This window comes from Indicator indicator, chromosome Z (genome assembly GCF_027791375.1).
Source record: "Indicator indicator isolate 239-I01 chromosome Z, UM_Iind_1.1, whole genome shotgun sequence".
In the NCBI taxonomy this organism is placed as follows: domain Eukaryota; kingdom Metazoa; phylum Chordata; class Aves; order Piciformes; family Indicatoridae; genus Indicator; species Indicator indicator.
In genome coordinates, this window is record NC_072053.1 from 54,735,869 (window position 1) to 54,748,516 (window position 12,648).

A 12,648-nucleotide genomic window follows, 5' to 3' on the forward strand; every position below is an offset into this window, starting at 1 on the left:
AGCTCTAGCCCAGAGGGGGATGGACTAAACCAAGCCTGGCGGTCCAGCACCTGCTGCAGCCACAAGCAGCTGACAAAGCAGCAAGAAGCCTTGAGTGACCCCCGCTGTTTGCGGGCGATAAGTGGAGCTACTGTTACTGCTCCACAACCCTGTGTTGTCAGAGTAACATAACCCAGGATTTCCTGAGAGAGAGAGAGACATCCTCTCCTTTGACTCAAGTCAAGGACTGCATTGTCACCTTAATGGGAAGCAGTTGCCAAGAGATTCGGCGTTGTCAGCTCCACTTCGAGCTGAGGGGAAGTGCTGCGCCCCTTCCTCAAAGCCTGTCTCCAGGATCAGAGACAGCCGACCCTGCCCACTGGGAACCGTCACCCCGACCACGATGGCTGACCCTGAAGGACCCGGCCCCGCAGCGCAGGACCACTCCCCCGAACCAGCCCTGCTGGGCCGACTCTCTTCAGGGAGCCGCATTGATCCTGCCAGCCCCCAGTCACCGCAGTCATGCCGTGGGACCACCCGGACAAGGGAGGTGGAAAGTTGCCCCTCCCGCAGCCATGGCAGGAGAAAGAAAGTCTTGTCCATCTCACAGAGGTGGGAGGAGAAAGAAAGCCAACGCCCGGAATGGACTAGCCCCGGGCAAGTCAACAGACATTGAGCAGCCAGCTTAACCCAGCAACTTGCCTCAATACAAATAAAGACACAATGTGTCTTTTCATGTGTGCAACACTCAGTAATATGCAGCGCAAAGCGCCCACGCCTAGCCACATGATATTCCAGCTTGATTTGCCTCGTGATAACATCGTAAATTTGTCTGTATATAGTTACAGCTGCCAAGCGTCTTGTCGAGTCTCCACCTAGTGGACAAGCGGTGGAACTGCACCCTTCGTTCCCTCAATAGAAACTAGCCCTGTAAGTATTCTAATTGGGTCAAATTGTATATGCTAAACCAGTTATGGAATATATTTTCACAACCGTGTATTAGAATCACTATATTAAAAAGTTATAAATTGGTTGTTAATAATTTAATAATTAAGAAACAATAATTATCATAATTCATATTTCATAATTCATAAAGAACCATCCTCCATCCTTATTCACAACACAGTGTGCTGAAGAAAACTGACAAAAAATTTCATTTGTTTTAAAAATTCTGAAAGCAATCACCTTGATTTTGAAATTGTTACTTTTCACTGTATTCTCAGTCAAGTTCTCAGCTGCCACTTCCCAGACTCAGTAACGGAAGGGCAGTTAAGAATGGGGAACATGACTTTATTACAGTTTCATGCAAAGTTATTTTACATTCAGTTTCAATCAGTGCCTTGTTAGACAGGTGTGTATGTCACCTAAATACTGAGATAGTGCTTACTGGCCTAAAAGAGAAAGTTTTACAGAAATCTTTCTGGCAGGCCTTCCTGCTTCTGTCCTCACTATCCCTGCATAAGGTTTCTTGTGAATTTTGAATCAAACGACGTAGGGAGCTGAACCTCATGTGACTACAGATGTGAGCCCTTCATCATAGTTATTTTTGATGTTGTCTGGAAAAATTGCACAGGCTGCAGTAAAAGATTTCAGTGTAGGCTTTTTGCCTATCTTTCACATTATACAGTCTCCTCTACATCCTCATTGGCTTATATTCAGTTCTACCCTGCAGCACTTGTGTTTCTGAATCTTTTCCTTCAGTTAGCTAGTGGCAAACCACTTCATATTATAAACAGTCATGGCCTTCAGGAAAATACTAAATTATGTATACATTTACTTACATTCTTTGTTTACATCACATTTGGTAGATAAGAGAGTGAATAGGAGGTTTTTGATGATTCACTCCACTTAACTTCCCTTTGGTGTACTAGCTGGAAGGGTTCACAATGGACTTATCTCTCCACTGAGTATAAAGAAATCCATACTCTCAGGGGCAATAAATACTTTTCTTGTGCAAATTGAGAAAATTTTCTTGAAAGCAAGAATTTTCAGTCTCTATCACATAGTTGAACGACTATAATAAGATTTTATCAGGCCACATTATCAGTGCATGAGGACAAATTAAGACAACCACTGGTGTTAATGTGGAGATACTTTTCTGCACTGTATGACAAAAATTGCTGCAGTTGAAATAATACACTGAATTTTAAAAAAATCTTTTCAGGATGATAGAGGTTTAACTAGATCACAACAGTTGATGCAAAAGTAAAGTCACAGCAGAACATTCATATTCAGCATTTATATCGACAGCTAATTCCTACAAGTTGATGAGCTGGTAGTAATAGCCACTGAATTCACATAAGATTTGATCCTAAAATTTGGTGTCCATTTTTATCTTATATTAGAATTTGTCTTAGCTTGATTATTAAATGCGTAAAATATTAGTACTACTGAAATATTGCCCAAATAAGCTGTTATAAAAGTATCCCTTTATATAATCTTTAATTTTTATTTTTTCTGGAAGTTACAGTAATATTTTTACACTAAATTTCTCATTTTCAATGGCAAACAAATTTCACTATTGCAATCATAAGCAGGTAATTACTTTGCTCATACTTGATTCCAAACAAAACAAGCCTCCAATATTTACATATATCAGACTATCCACTTTTCAGATGACACAAGTAATCCAGAGTGTTTTATATTTAAGCAACTCAGAAAGAGTACAAGGCTTTTGCAAGGATATATGTAGGGAGAAAATTGGAAGGACCAAATTTCAAGTAGAACTCAATCTGGACATTGTCATTAAAGATAATAAAAAGAGCTTTCTAGGTATGCTAACAGTAAAAGAAGAGGTAGAGAGAATGTCTATCCACTGTTGGATGTAGGAGGCAACCTGGTGACCGAAGACGAGGAAAAGGCTGGGCTGCCAAATGGCTGCTTTACCTCAGTATGTGTCAGTGATACCAGTTGCTCCATAAGGGTTCAGCCCCTGGAACTAAGAAGACAGGGAGGGGGAGCAGAAAGCAGCCCCCACAATCCAGAAGAAAATGATCAATGACCTAGTGTGCCACTTAGATGTGCACAAATCTGTGGGACCAGATGGGATCCACCCAAGGGTACTTAAGGAGCTGGCAGATGTGCTTACCAAGCCACTCACCATTATTTGTCAACAGACCTGGCTAACTGGGGAGGTCCCAGCTGACCGGAGGCTAGTAAATGTGACACCCACTTACAAGAAGGACTGAAAGGATGATCCAGGGAACTGAAGACTTGTCAGTCTGACCTCGGAGCCAAGAAAGATTACGGAGCAAGTTATCCTGAGTGCTAATGCATGGCACGAATGAGACAACCAGGTGATCAGGCTCAGTCAGCATGGGTTTACGAAAGGCAGGTCCTGGCTGACTAATCTGATCTCCTTCTATAACAAGGAAACCAGCCTAGTGGATGAGAGAAGGGTCATGGATATTGCCGTCCTGGACTTTAGTAAAGCCTTTGACACTGTCTCCTACAGCATTCTTCTTCAGAAACTCATAGCACAAGGATTGGGTCAGTGCACTCTGCACTGGATAAACAAATGGCTGCAAGGCTGAGCCAGTCACCAGTAGCGTCCCCCAGGGCTCAGTACTGGGGCCTTTAATAACTTTATTAATTATCTGGATGAGGGGATTGAGTGCACCCTCAGTAAATTTGCAGATGACACCAATCTGGGTGGCTGTGCTCATCTGCTAGAAGGTAGGGAAGCTTTACAATGGGATCTGGACAGGTTAGATAAATGGGCCAAGACTAACTGTATGAAGTTCAACCAGGCCAAGTGCCAGGTCCTCCACCTGGGTCACAAGAAGCCCATGGTAAGCAACAGACTTGGGGATGTATGGTTGAAGAGGGACCTGGGGGAATTGGTTGACAGTTGACTAAATATGAGTCAGCAGTGTGCCCAGGTGGCCACTGGCATCCTGGCTTGTATTAGAAACACTGTGGCCAGCAGAAGTGATCATCCCCCTATATTCAGCACTTGTGAGGCCACAGGTTAAGTATTGTGTTCAGTCCTGGGCCTCTCACTACAAGAAGAAATATGAAATGCTGGAACACGTCCAGAGAAGCACAATGAGGCTCATGAAGGCCTTGGAACACATGACCTAACAGGAGCATGCAAGGGAGCTAGGGTTGTTCAGTCTGGGGACTGAACATTCCTCTCTACAACTACCTGAGCAAGGAGGGTGCCAACGGACAGGGCCAGAGAAAATGGTTTCATGATGCACCAGGGGAGGTTTAGACTGGATACTAGGCAACAATTCTTCACTGAAAGGGTTATGAAACACTGGAATGGTCTGCCCAGTGCAGTGGTGGAGCCACCATCCCTGGAGGTGTTTAAGCAGCGTGTGGACCTGGTGTTTAGGGACATGATTTAGTGTTGACCCCTCAGTGCTGGGTGAGGGGTTGGACCAGATGACCTTTGAGGTCTCTTCCAACCAGATGTATTCTGTGAGATTCTGTGTGTGATTCTGTGTAAAAGCAAATGATGTTCACAATTCAAAGACAGCCACATGTGCCTGGGAGGCGGGGAGGAAGAGAGCTTTGTTTACAAAATTTCCCTGGTTAGCACAGCTCTGAGTCTGGAAAACGCCCTAGAAAGTGTATTTGAGAGTTCTAGGAAAGACTCTCCCAGTTTCCTCTCTCAGTTTTTCAATGGTGTGTAAATAACTGCATATCCATGGGGGTAAGGGGAAGAAAGTGACTTTGCCAAGCTGTGGTTAGGCGTTCGTATTGGATCACCATGCTTGAATGCCTGTTGTAATGACTTTTAAATTATCCTTCTGACACCAGAGAAGCTGTGGTGGCATTTCCATTCCCACCTTCCCCTATTGTTATGCTAGTTTCATCAAGGAGCCTGGGCATTAATGGACCCAAAATCTAGGAAGTGGCAAGCATTATACAGCTGAACATTGCAAAGCTAAACCAGGTAGTTCAAACACCTTTCATGGTCACAATTTTAATAGCCAGTGGCCTGCCTGCCGTTCCTAAACAGCTGCAGAGTTGATTCAGTGCTAGCAGCTGTTGCACATTTTTGGTGACTATCCCCTTTGCTACCAGAAGTGGACGAACAACTTGATGACCTACATTTTTAACCTGCTGGGAGCCAGCTGATAACACCAGTACCCAGCCACTGCTATCCCACAATGTCAGCACCCAGCCAGTTCTGGCACACAAATGCAAGCAGCCTATGCTAGCAGCTCATAATGATGAATTGTTCCCAGAGCTTAACTGCTCACTCCCAATCTCAACAACAGAATCTAGCTAAATCAGCAATGTGAAAATTTATTTTTATTTATATCCTAAGACAAATTCTGTGCGGTTTTGGCTGCACTACACACCAATGACAGAGCCCCACCTGTGCAGCAAAACCCGGTTTCTCCGTTCTATGACCTTGAAGCGCCTGCAAAGGCGGTACAAGCAGCCCAACCATTTTGCTGCTGGAAACCACCACCAGTTACCTTAGACGGCCAATTTCTGCCCTTTTCCTTCAGCCCTCACTCCCGGGAGTGGAAAATTCAACCTTTAGTTTGTATGACAAGGACAGCTGTGCTGGCAAGAGGCGTGCTGCCCTTAGTCAGCCATGCCGCACACAGTGAGAGGGTGCCTCAGTGCCACAGTGCCTATTGCCGCGGGCCCAGGCGCACAGAGCGACAGGGAGCTCCCGCGGCGAGCAACGTGCCTGCAGCCGGCAGCGGCCGACCCTAGCGGGCGGAGCCTGCAGGGCGTAGGCGGGCAGGGGAGGGCCAGGGCCGTCTGGATGAGGTCATCAAAAGGCTCCGGTCTGGAGAGTGCAGGGGGCTCGAGGTGAGCCCGGTAGGTAACGCGGTTGCTGCTTGCTCGCCCGGCGGGGCTTGAAGGGAGGGGGGTTGGTAGCGACCGCGCAGCCCCTCGCCTCCCTCCCTGCTTCTCTTAGGCGGCTGCGTACGCACCGCGTGGCGCCGGGGTTAGCACGTTAGCAGTGACACGGCCGCCAGTGGCGGCTGCTGCTGTGAGCATTTCTTCATCGTCCCCCTGGGGCCGTTCACTTCCGGCCTGCGCCGGGATCCTCGTCAGAGCCGGGCGCGCTGGCCGTTCTCATCCAGCTCTTGTCCCCGGCGCCGCGCCGATGCGCTAAGGCTGGTGTGAGGCACCTTCTCTCCGTTTCACTTTACAGACTGAACTGCTGCTGCTGGAGGGATAAGTGGTAGTGATCAGAATGCAGCGCAGTCGGGGGTGCGCCGCCAGCGATACCTGCTGCCTCTCTGACGCGACTTAGCGTCAATCGCTGTCCTTGCAGGACTCTAGTTTTATAACAATTCCCTGAAAGAAAAGAACTTTAAACGGAACTCTGTTCAAGCTTCTCAAAGCTGTCTAACAAGCTTTTTTTCTGCTTGTTGACCTCTTCATCACTTGCACACAAATAGGCGAAACTCTTACCTTAATAAATGGCATTTTGTAATTCATTTGAGGATTTCATCTTAGTTGTGTGTTAGGTCTTTTGCTCATGATAACGCTGAGTTTTGCAAAGATGAAGCAGAGGGTGTCAGGTGGCTTTCCAGTATCAATACTGGAAAAAAGAAGACTCGTTCCAATTATAGCCTTAAGGAAATGGTTGTTTCTCATTTCAGGTGTTATTTACAAGTGATGGCTACTTTGAGGTAAAACCAGGCATTCTGTTTAAGCACAGATTTCATTTGCAATATCTTCTCACTTGCGTGCTCCACCTCCTGAAAATCATACACACACACACACCCTCCCCTTCCAAGCCCCTTCTGTATTTTTGAGTGGAAATCAAAGTAATTTTGTACGTTGTTAACACTGTTCAGCATATTCACAGAATCACTGAGGTGGAAGGGAATCAGTGAAGATCATCTAGTCTTAATGCCCCAGCTCAGGAAGGGCTAGGTGTAGCGGATTGCCTAGGACCACATCCACCTCTATTTTGTAAAATAAAAAATTGACAATTCCATCCTTACACACATTGGTTTTCTATAAACAGATTTGAGGTCAGGGACTAGTAAGACATTTAGGTGTATGTACTTGAGCTCTGCTTAATGATTTTAGGCGTTTGGTCACTACTGTAATGCCATGGACTAAAGAGTTTGTGGGGAATATTAGGATGCTCATCCAAGCTCATATACCAATAGTTAGCTATGCTTCTGTCTCAGTCTTTTGGTTAGGGGACTTGTTCTTGTGTTTTCTGTCTTCAATTGAAAGGAGTTTTCTATATTGTAATTTCAATTTACAGAAAGCAACTTACACTGCTGCTAACTTGTAGTTGGTAAACTTCCATTATGCTTGTTATTTCTGTAGTTTCTAGACTAAAGAGGAGGCTTCAAGAAAGGCACCAATTGCTTTGTTAAGGGATATTGGTAATTGAATTAATTTTCCCTTCAGTTACTACTCTGTGTGCTGGTTTTCCTGTGACAAAGAGCTGCAAGCTCTTGTATGGATTAGTTACTGTAGCAAATGTTTGTTTAAGCCTTATGCTCATCTGTAGAATAACTTTTTTCTTTCTTAAAAGGCCTTAAGATAGCTTAGCTAGTGGTGTTATGTGTGTGGAATAAAAATAAGTTCCTAATTACCAAAATTATGTATGAATATTACTTCATATATAAAGGGTAAAATTACTGTTGGGTCTTCAAAAGTTACTTTTAGTAAGAAGTACAATTCATATTGTGTAAAAGATTTATAGAACTGGATTTGGAAGAAGCTTCCTTCAAAGAAACTTAAAGGGGGATAATTACACACTTTGTATAGTTATTAAAGAGAGTGTTATCCAAAATACTTTTTTTTCTTTTTTTTTTCTTTTGCCATTTAAAGAAATGTCTTTAAATGCTAAGGGGAGACCACTATAGGTTATAATTCTAACACCTGTGTGTTGAAAGCTATTGAGTTAGCTTTTATATAAAAGAAAATTGTGCTTAAGTGAAAGTGAATAGAAAATAAATATGGCTTTATTTTGTACTGCCCTTTATTTGGGCATAAAAAAGCTTGTGTAACTGTGTGGGATCTGGATAGTGGCCAGTGGTTTGTAGGGAAAACCTGTGGTGCTGAAACACATGTATGCTGTTTGAAGAAAATAATTATTACATGCTACAAACAAGTTTGTGCCTCTGCTTCAGAGGTGCTTGTTTACAGCCCAGAATATTGGCTTAAATTGCCAGTTGGCTGCATGTGTCAGACTATGGGCTGGAGTGACTGTGCATGGTGACAACTGCATGGTGACTGTGCATGCTGTTGATGGTTGTTCAAAAGGGGTGACTATGGCAGAACCAGCAGTTGGGAGAAATACATTCTAATAGATGTAGCATAAATTGATAGGATCTGTCTGACTGTCCATAGTTTTCGAGGGAAGTTGATTTGTGTAAAATTATTTTGCTTTAATTGAATATTATTTGAGGGAATGACTTTGTGTGCTGTCTGAAAAACAGAAAAGCCTAGGTAGAAATGGCATCTATCTTGGGGATTAATGCTTGCTAGTTATGCCAGTATTTGTGTGTGAATGTTCAAGCAACACCGATTTTGCGTAATTGAAAATACAGGTATGATTTTTAAGCCGTTATGTTAATATACTCAAATTTTTGGAACAACTTTAAGTTGTTCCAGGGCTTGGACTACATCACACGTAGTGTTTAAATTGCCTAGTTTGGTTGGAGATCAGTTTTCTTGATCTTCTCTCATATGGCCCTCTCTTCCATTCATTTTTGTTTTCTGAGGTTTTGGAAATGCATGAAAAGAAACATCTACATTTGTATTGTGAAATAAGAGGTGTTTTGTATATGCTGTTAAAAGACCATTGTCCTTCATTTTGCCAGGAAAGTGCATCTTAGATCACTTTTGTGTGTTAAGAATGTAAGACAGTCACAGGCTGATCTAGGAAGTGTACAAATAATTGTAGAACGTGCTGGGTTGGAAGGGAACTCTAAAGGTCATCTAGTCCAATCCCTCTATAGTAAGCAGGGACATCTATAACTAGACCAGTCTGCTCAGACCCCATCAAGCCTGACTTTTGAATTTCAGTCTCCAGAGCTGGATACAGTACTCCAGGTGAGGTCTCACTGGAGCAGAGGAGAGTGTCAGAATGACCTCTTTTGTTCTACTCCCTGTGCTTCTTTTGATGTAGCCCAGGATGTGATTTGCCTTCTGGGCTGCAAGTGCACATTGCCCAGCTTTTTGTCCATCACTACCCCTAAGTCCTTTTCCACAGGACTGCTCTCCAGCAGATCATTCCCCAGCCTGTACTGAGAGTGAAGATTGTCCTGACATGTGCAGGACCTTGCACTTGGCTTTGTTGAACCTCATGAGGTTCTTCTGGGCCCAATTCTCCAACTTGTCTAGGTCCCTCTGGGTGACATTTCATCCCTCTAGTGTATTGACGGGCACCATTCAGCTTGGTGTCATCTGCTATCTTGCTGAGGTTGCCCTCAGTCCCACTGTCTGTGTCATTGATGAAGATATTAAACAGCACTGGTCCCAGTAAAAACCCCTGAGGGACACCACTTATCACCCATCTCCATATGGACATTGAGCCATTGACCACTATGCTCTGGATGTGACCATCCAGCCAGTTCCTTATTCATTGAGTGGTCTACCCATTGAATCTCTCCAATCTCCCAATCTCTCCAAATTAGAGAGAAAGATATTGTGGGGGATAGTGTCAAAACCCTTACATAAACCCAGATAGATGACATCCATTGCTTTTCCTATATCCACTGATGTAGTCACTCCATTGCAGAAAGCCACTAGGTTGTCAGGGAGGACTTGTCCATACTAAAGCCTTGATGGCTGTCTCAAGTCACCTTCCTGTCCTCCTTGTCCCTTTCCAGAACTTCTCGGAGGATCTGTTCCTGATCTTCCCAGACACCGAGGTGAGGCTGACAGGTTGGTACTTCTGAGAGTCCTCATTTTTACTCTTGTTAAAAATGGGTGTAATGTGTCCTTTCTCCCAGTCACCAAGGGTTTCACCTGACAGGACTTTTCAAATATCACAGAGGGTGGCTGGGCAACTGTATCAGCCAGTTGCCTCAGGATTCTTGGATGCATCTCATCAGGTCCCATAGACTTGTGTATGTTCAGGTTGTTTTCACTTACAGTGGGAGGGACTTTGTACCTCTGGTCCCCATCTTGTGGTACGTCAACTCAGGAGGTGTGGGGAAAGGTTGCCAGTGAAGACTGAGGCAAAAATGTTTTTGAGAGCCTCAGCCTTCTCCTCTGTTGTTACTAGCTTGCCATTCTTGCTCATCATGGGGACTATGTTTTCTTTAACTTTCCTTTTCTGTTTGGCATACCTGTAGAAGGCCTTCTTGTTATTCTTCACATCCCTTGCCAAGTTCAGCTCCAACTATGCCTGGCCTTCCTGACCTCATCTTTAGATAACTTGGCAGCATCCCTACATTCCTCCCAAGATATCTGACCCTGCTTGAACTGCCTGTGCAATTCCTTCTTGCCTTTTAGTTGGAACATCAGGCTCGGCCATGCTGGGCTCTTCCCTTCCTTGCTTGATTTTCTGCACCTGGGGACCAAGATCTCTTGCACTCAAGAGAAAGTGTCATTAAAGATCTGCCAGCTCTGTTCTGCTCCCTTGTCCCTGAGGACCGTTTTTTATGTGGTCCTGTTGACTAACTCCTTGAAGAGCTGGAGTTTAACTTTCCTAAGCTTCAGGGTACTGATTGTGTTCTACGTCTGACAAATCCCTTAGGACTGTGAGGTCCACCGGTGCATGATTGCTGCAGCCCAGACTGCCTCCAATCTTGACATTCCTGGTGAGCTCCCCCTCACTGGTGAGACAGTGCATGGAAAAGGAGTAAATAATTCAACACATTCAAGTATAGTACATTTCTAGCTTGTGCCGCTCTAACAACCATGTATCTTTGGTTTTCAAGTTGTTGGGATTTGTTTTGTTTGTTTGGTTTGGGAGGTTTTGTTTGTTTGTTTTGGTTTTGTTTTGTTTTTTTAGAGTTTGTAAGCCTTCCATTTGCTTCCACCTAGAAGAGGGTGTGCTGGACCCATGAAAGCCATGTGTACCAAGTTCACACGGCTTTCTGATTTTCTCATGTGGCTTATTAGTGTTAGAATGAAATTAGACTGGAATAGTTGTAAGCAATTGAAAATACCAGCTTTCTGGAATAAGGAACTTCAGTATCAAGCATGATAATTGATCATTTGAATTTTTAATAGACTGTTTGCAGGTTAGCTAGACTACTTTCTATAACAGTTGCTCTCACTTTTGTAGTTTACTGTTTGTAATAGATATATTTTCAGGGTAGTTCAGATGCCCATTTTTTCTGTTCTCCACTTTCCCCTTTAGGATGGGAAATTCTCAGGAAGTTTCCAAATTCTTCCTTTCTCTATCTCTTTATATTATATCCCTTTTAAGTGTAGACTGCTAAAACTCTGCATTTCTGGCTGTTTGTAACTGCAAAGAAACATTTGTTGCTACAGATATTTTCCAGGAAGCTTATTTTTTAATATTGTCTGCTTTGCAACTGTGTTTTGTTTTGCCTGGAAGCTCTTTTATCAAAATTTGCTTTCAGAGGTATATAATGCTAATTCAGGCCAATGTTTTTTGTAGTAAGTGGAAAAGTTACATAAATATCATTCCATGAAAGCTCACTTATCCTGTTTCCCATACTTTGTGCTTTTTATGCAACTCTATAATACACACATGATGAAGAATGACTATTCATGTTGGCCACCATCTGCTCTTTTGCAAACATCTCTCTCCTAAAATATTTAAACATATAAACACAATTAGCTTGCCTTGTATTTTGATGATTTACAATGTGTGTTTGATAAGGTGGATTGAATGTGATATCTATTTTTAAAATGTACTAGTAATGAGTTACATCTTTGTGTGTAAAAGAAGTCTGACATGAAACACTATTTGTAAAATGATAATTGAGAGTTTGTGGTAGCCTTATAGTTTCTGCCTGTTAAATTCCTTCTTGACATGTTATTTTCATGCTTAGAATCCAACTACTGAACCACTTTTTCTAAGACTGTGATGCATTACTTTCAATAGAATGAAACCCAAATACTCTGATTATGGACAGAGGATAGCAAAAAATGCTACAGAAGACAAGGTTGTGCAAGAGAAGTGTGTAAGACAGTTTGCTAGAAATAAGGACTCTGTTTTCTCTGTGATGACTCTCTATGAATACCTTGATGTGTGCATAGGGTAGTGAGGAAATTATATCAAATCTGAGAAATACTGGATCAGGACAGCATGTTTAGGAAGCAGTAGAAAAAGATGTAAAATTTGCATAAGAAAAGCCAAAATATGTACAGAGATCTTCTAAGCTGTACAGCAAGGATATTGTTTTGGTGGTGGGGTAGTATGTTTCTTGTATTAAGAGAGTGTTGTGATTACAATTTTTTCACTTAACCTGTGAGCAGAAATGCACAATAAAAAGATGTCCAGTTTTAAGAGTGTACTAGATATCTGGACCACAAAATAAACCAAATTATACTTGAGTGCTTTGACATTTGTATGCAGAATGCATAGCAATAGCTTTTGATTGTCTGGAAAATGCTTCAGAGGTATTTAAATGAATAACAACACAACATACATCGGTGTTCAGAAAATATATGACATATGAATATATAGGCAAGACTTCATTTCTCTGTAGTCAACATAGGTAGTTCTTTTTCATACTCCATCTTCTCCCTGGGTAAGTAAGATGTTGAATGACTAATGCTGGTCTGATTTAG

General features: G+C 42.9%; 1 protein-coding gene across 1 annotated transcript in view; it reads left to right on the top strand.

Annotated features, from left to right (window-relative positions):
• Positions 1-5,536: 5,536 nt before the first annotated feature.
• The window catches only part of AOPEP (aminopeptidase O (putative)), a 226,758-nt gene continuing 219,646 nt past the window's right edge, over positions 5,537-12,648 (top strand). The window contains exon 1 of the mRNA XM_054397593.1: positions 5,537-5,760. Coding sequence (XP_054253568.1) covers positions 5,537-5,760 — 224 coding nt within the window. The remainder of the gene's footprint in view (positions 5,761-12,648) is intronic.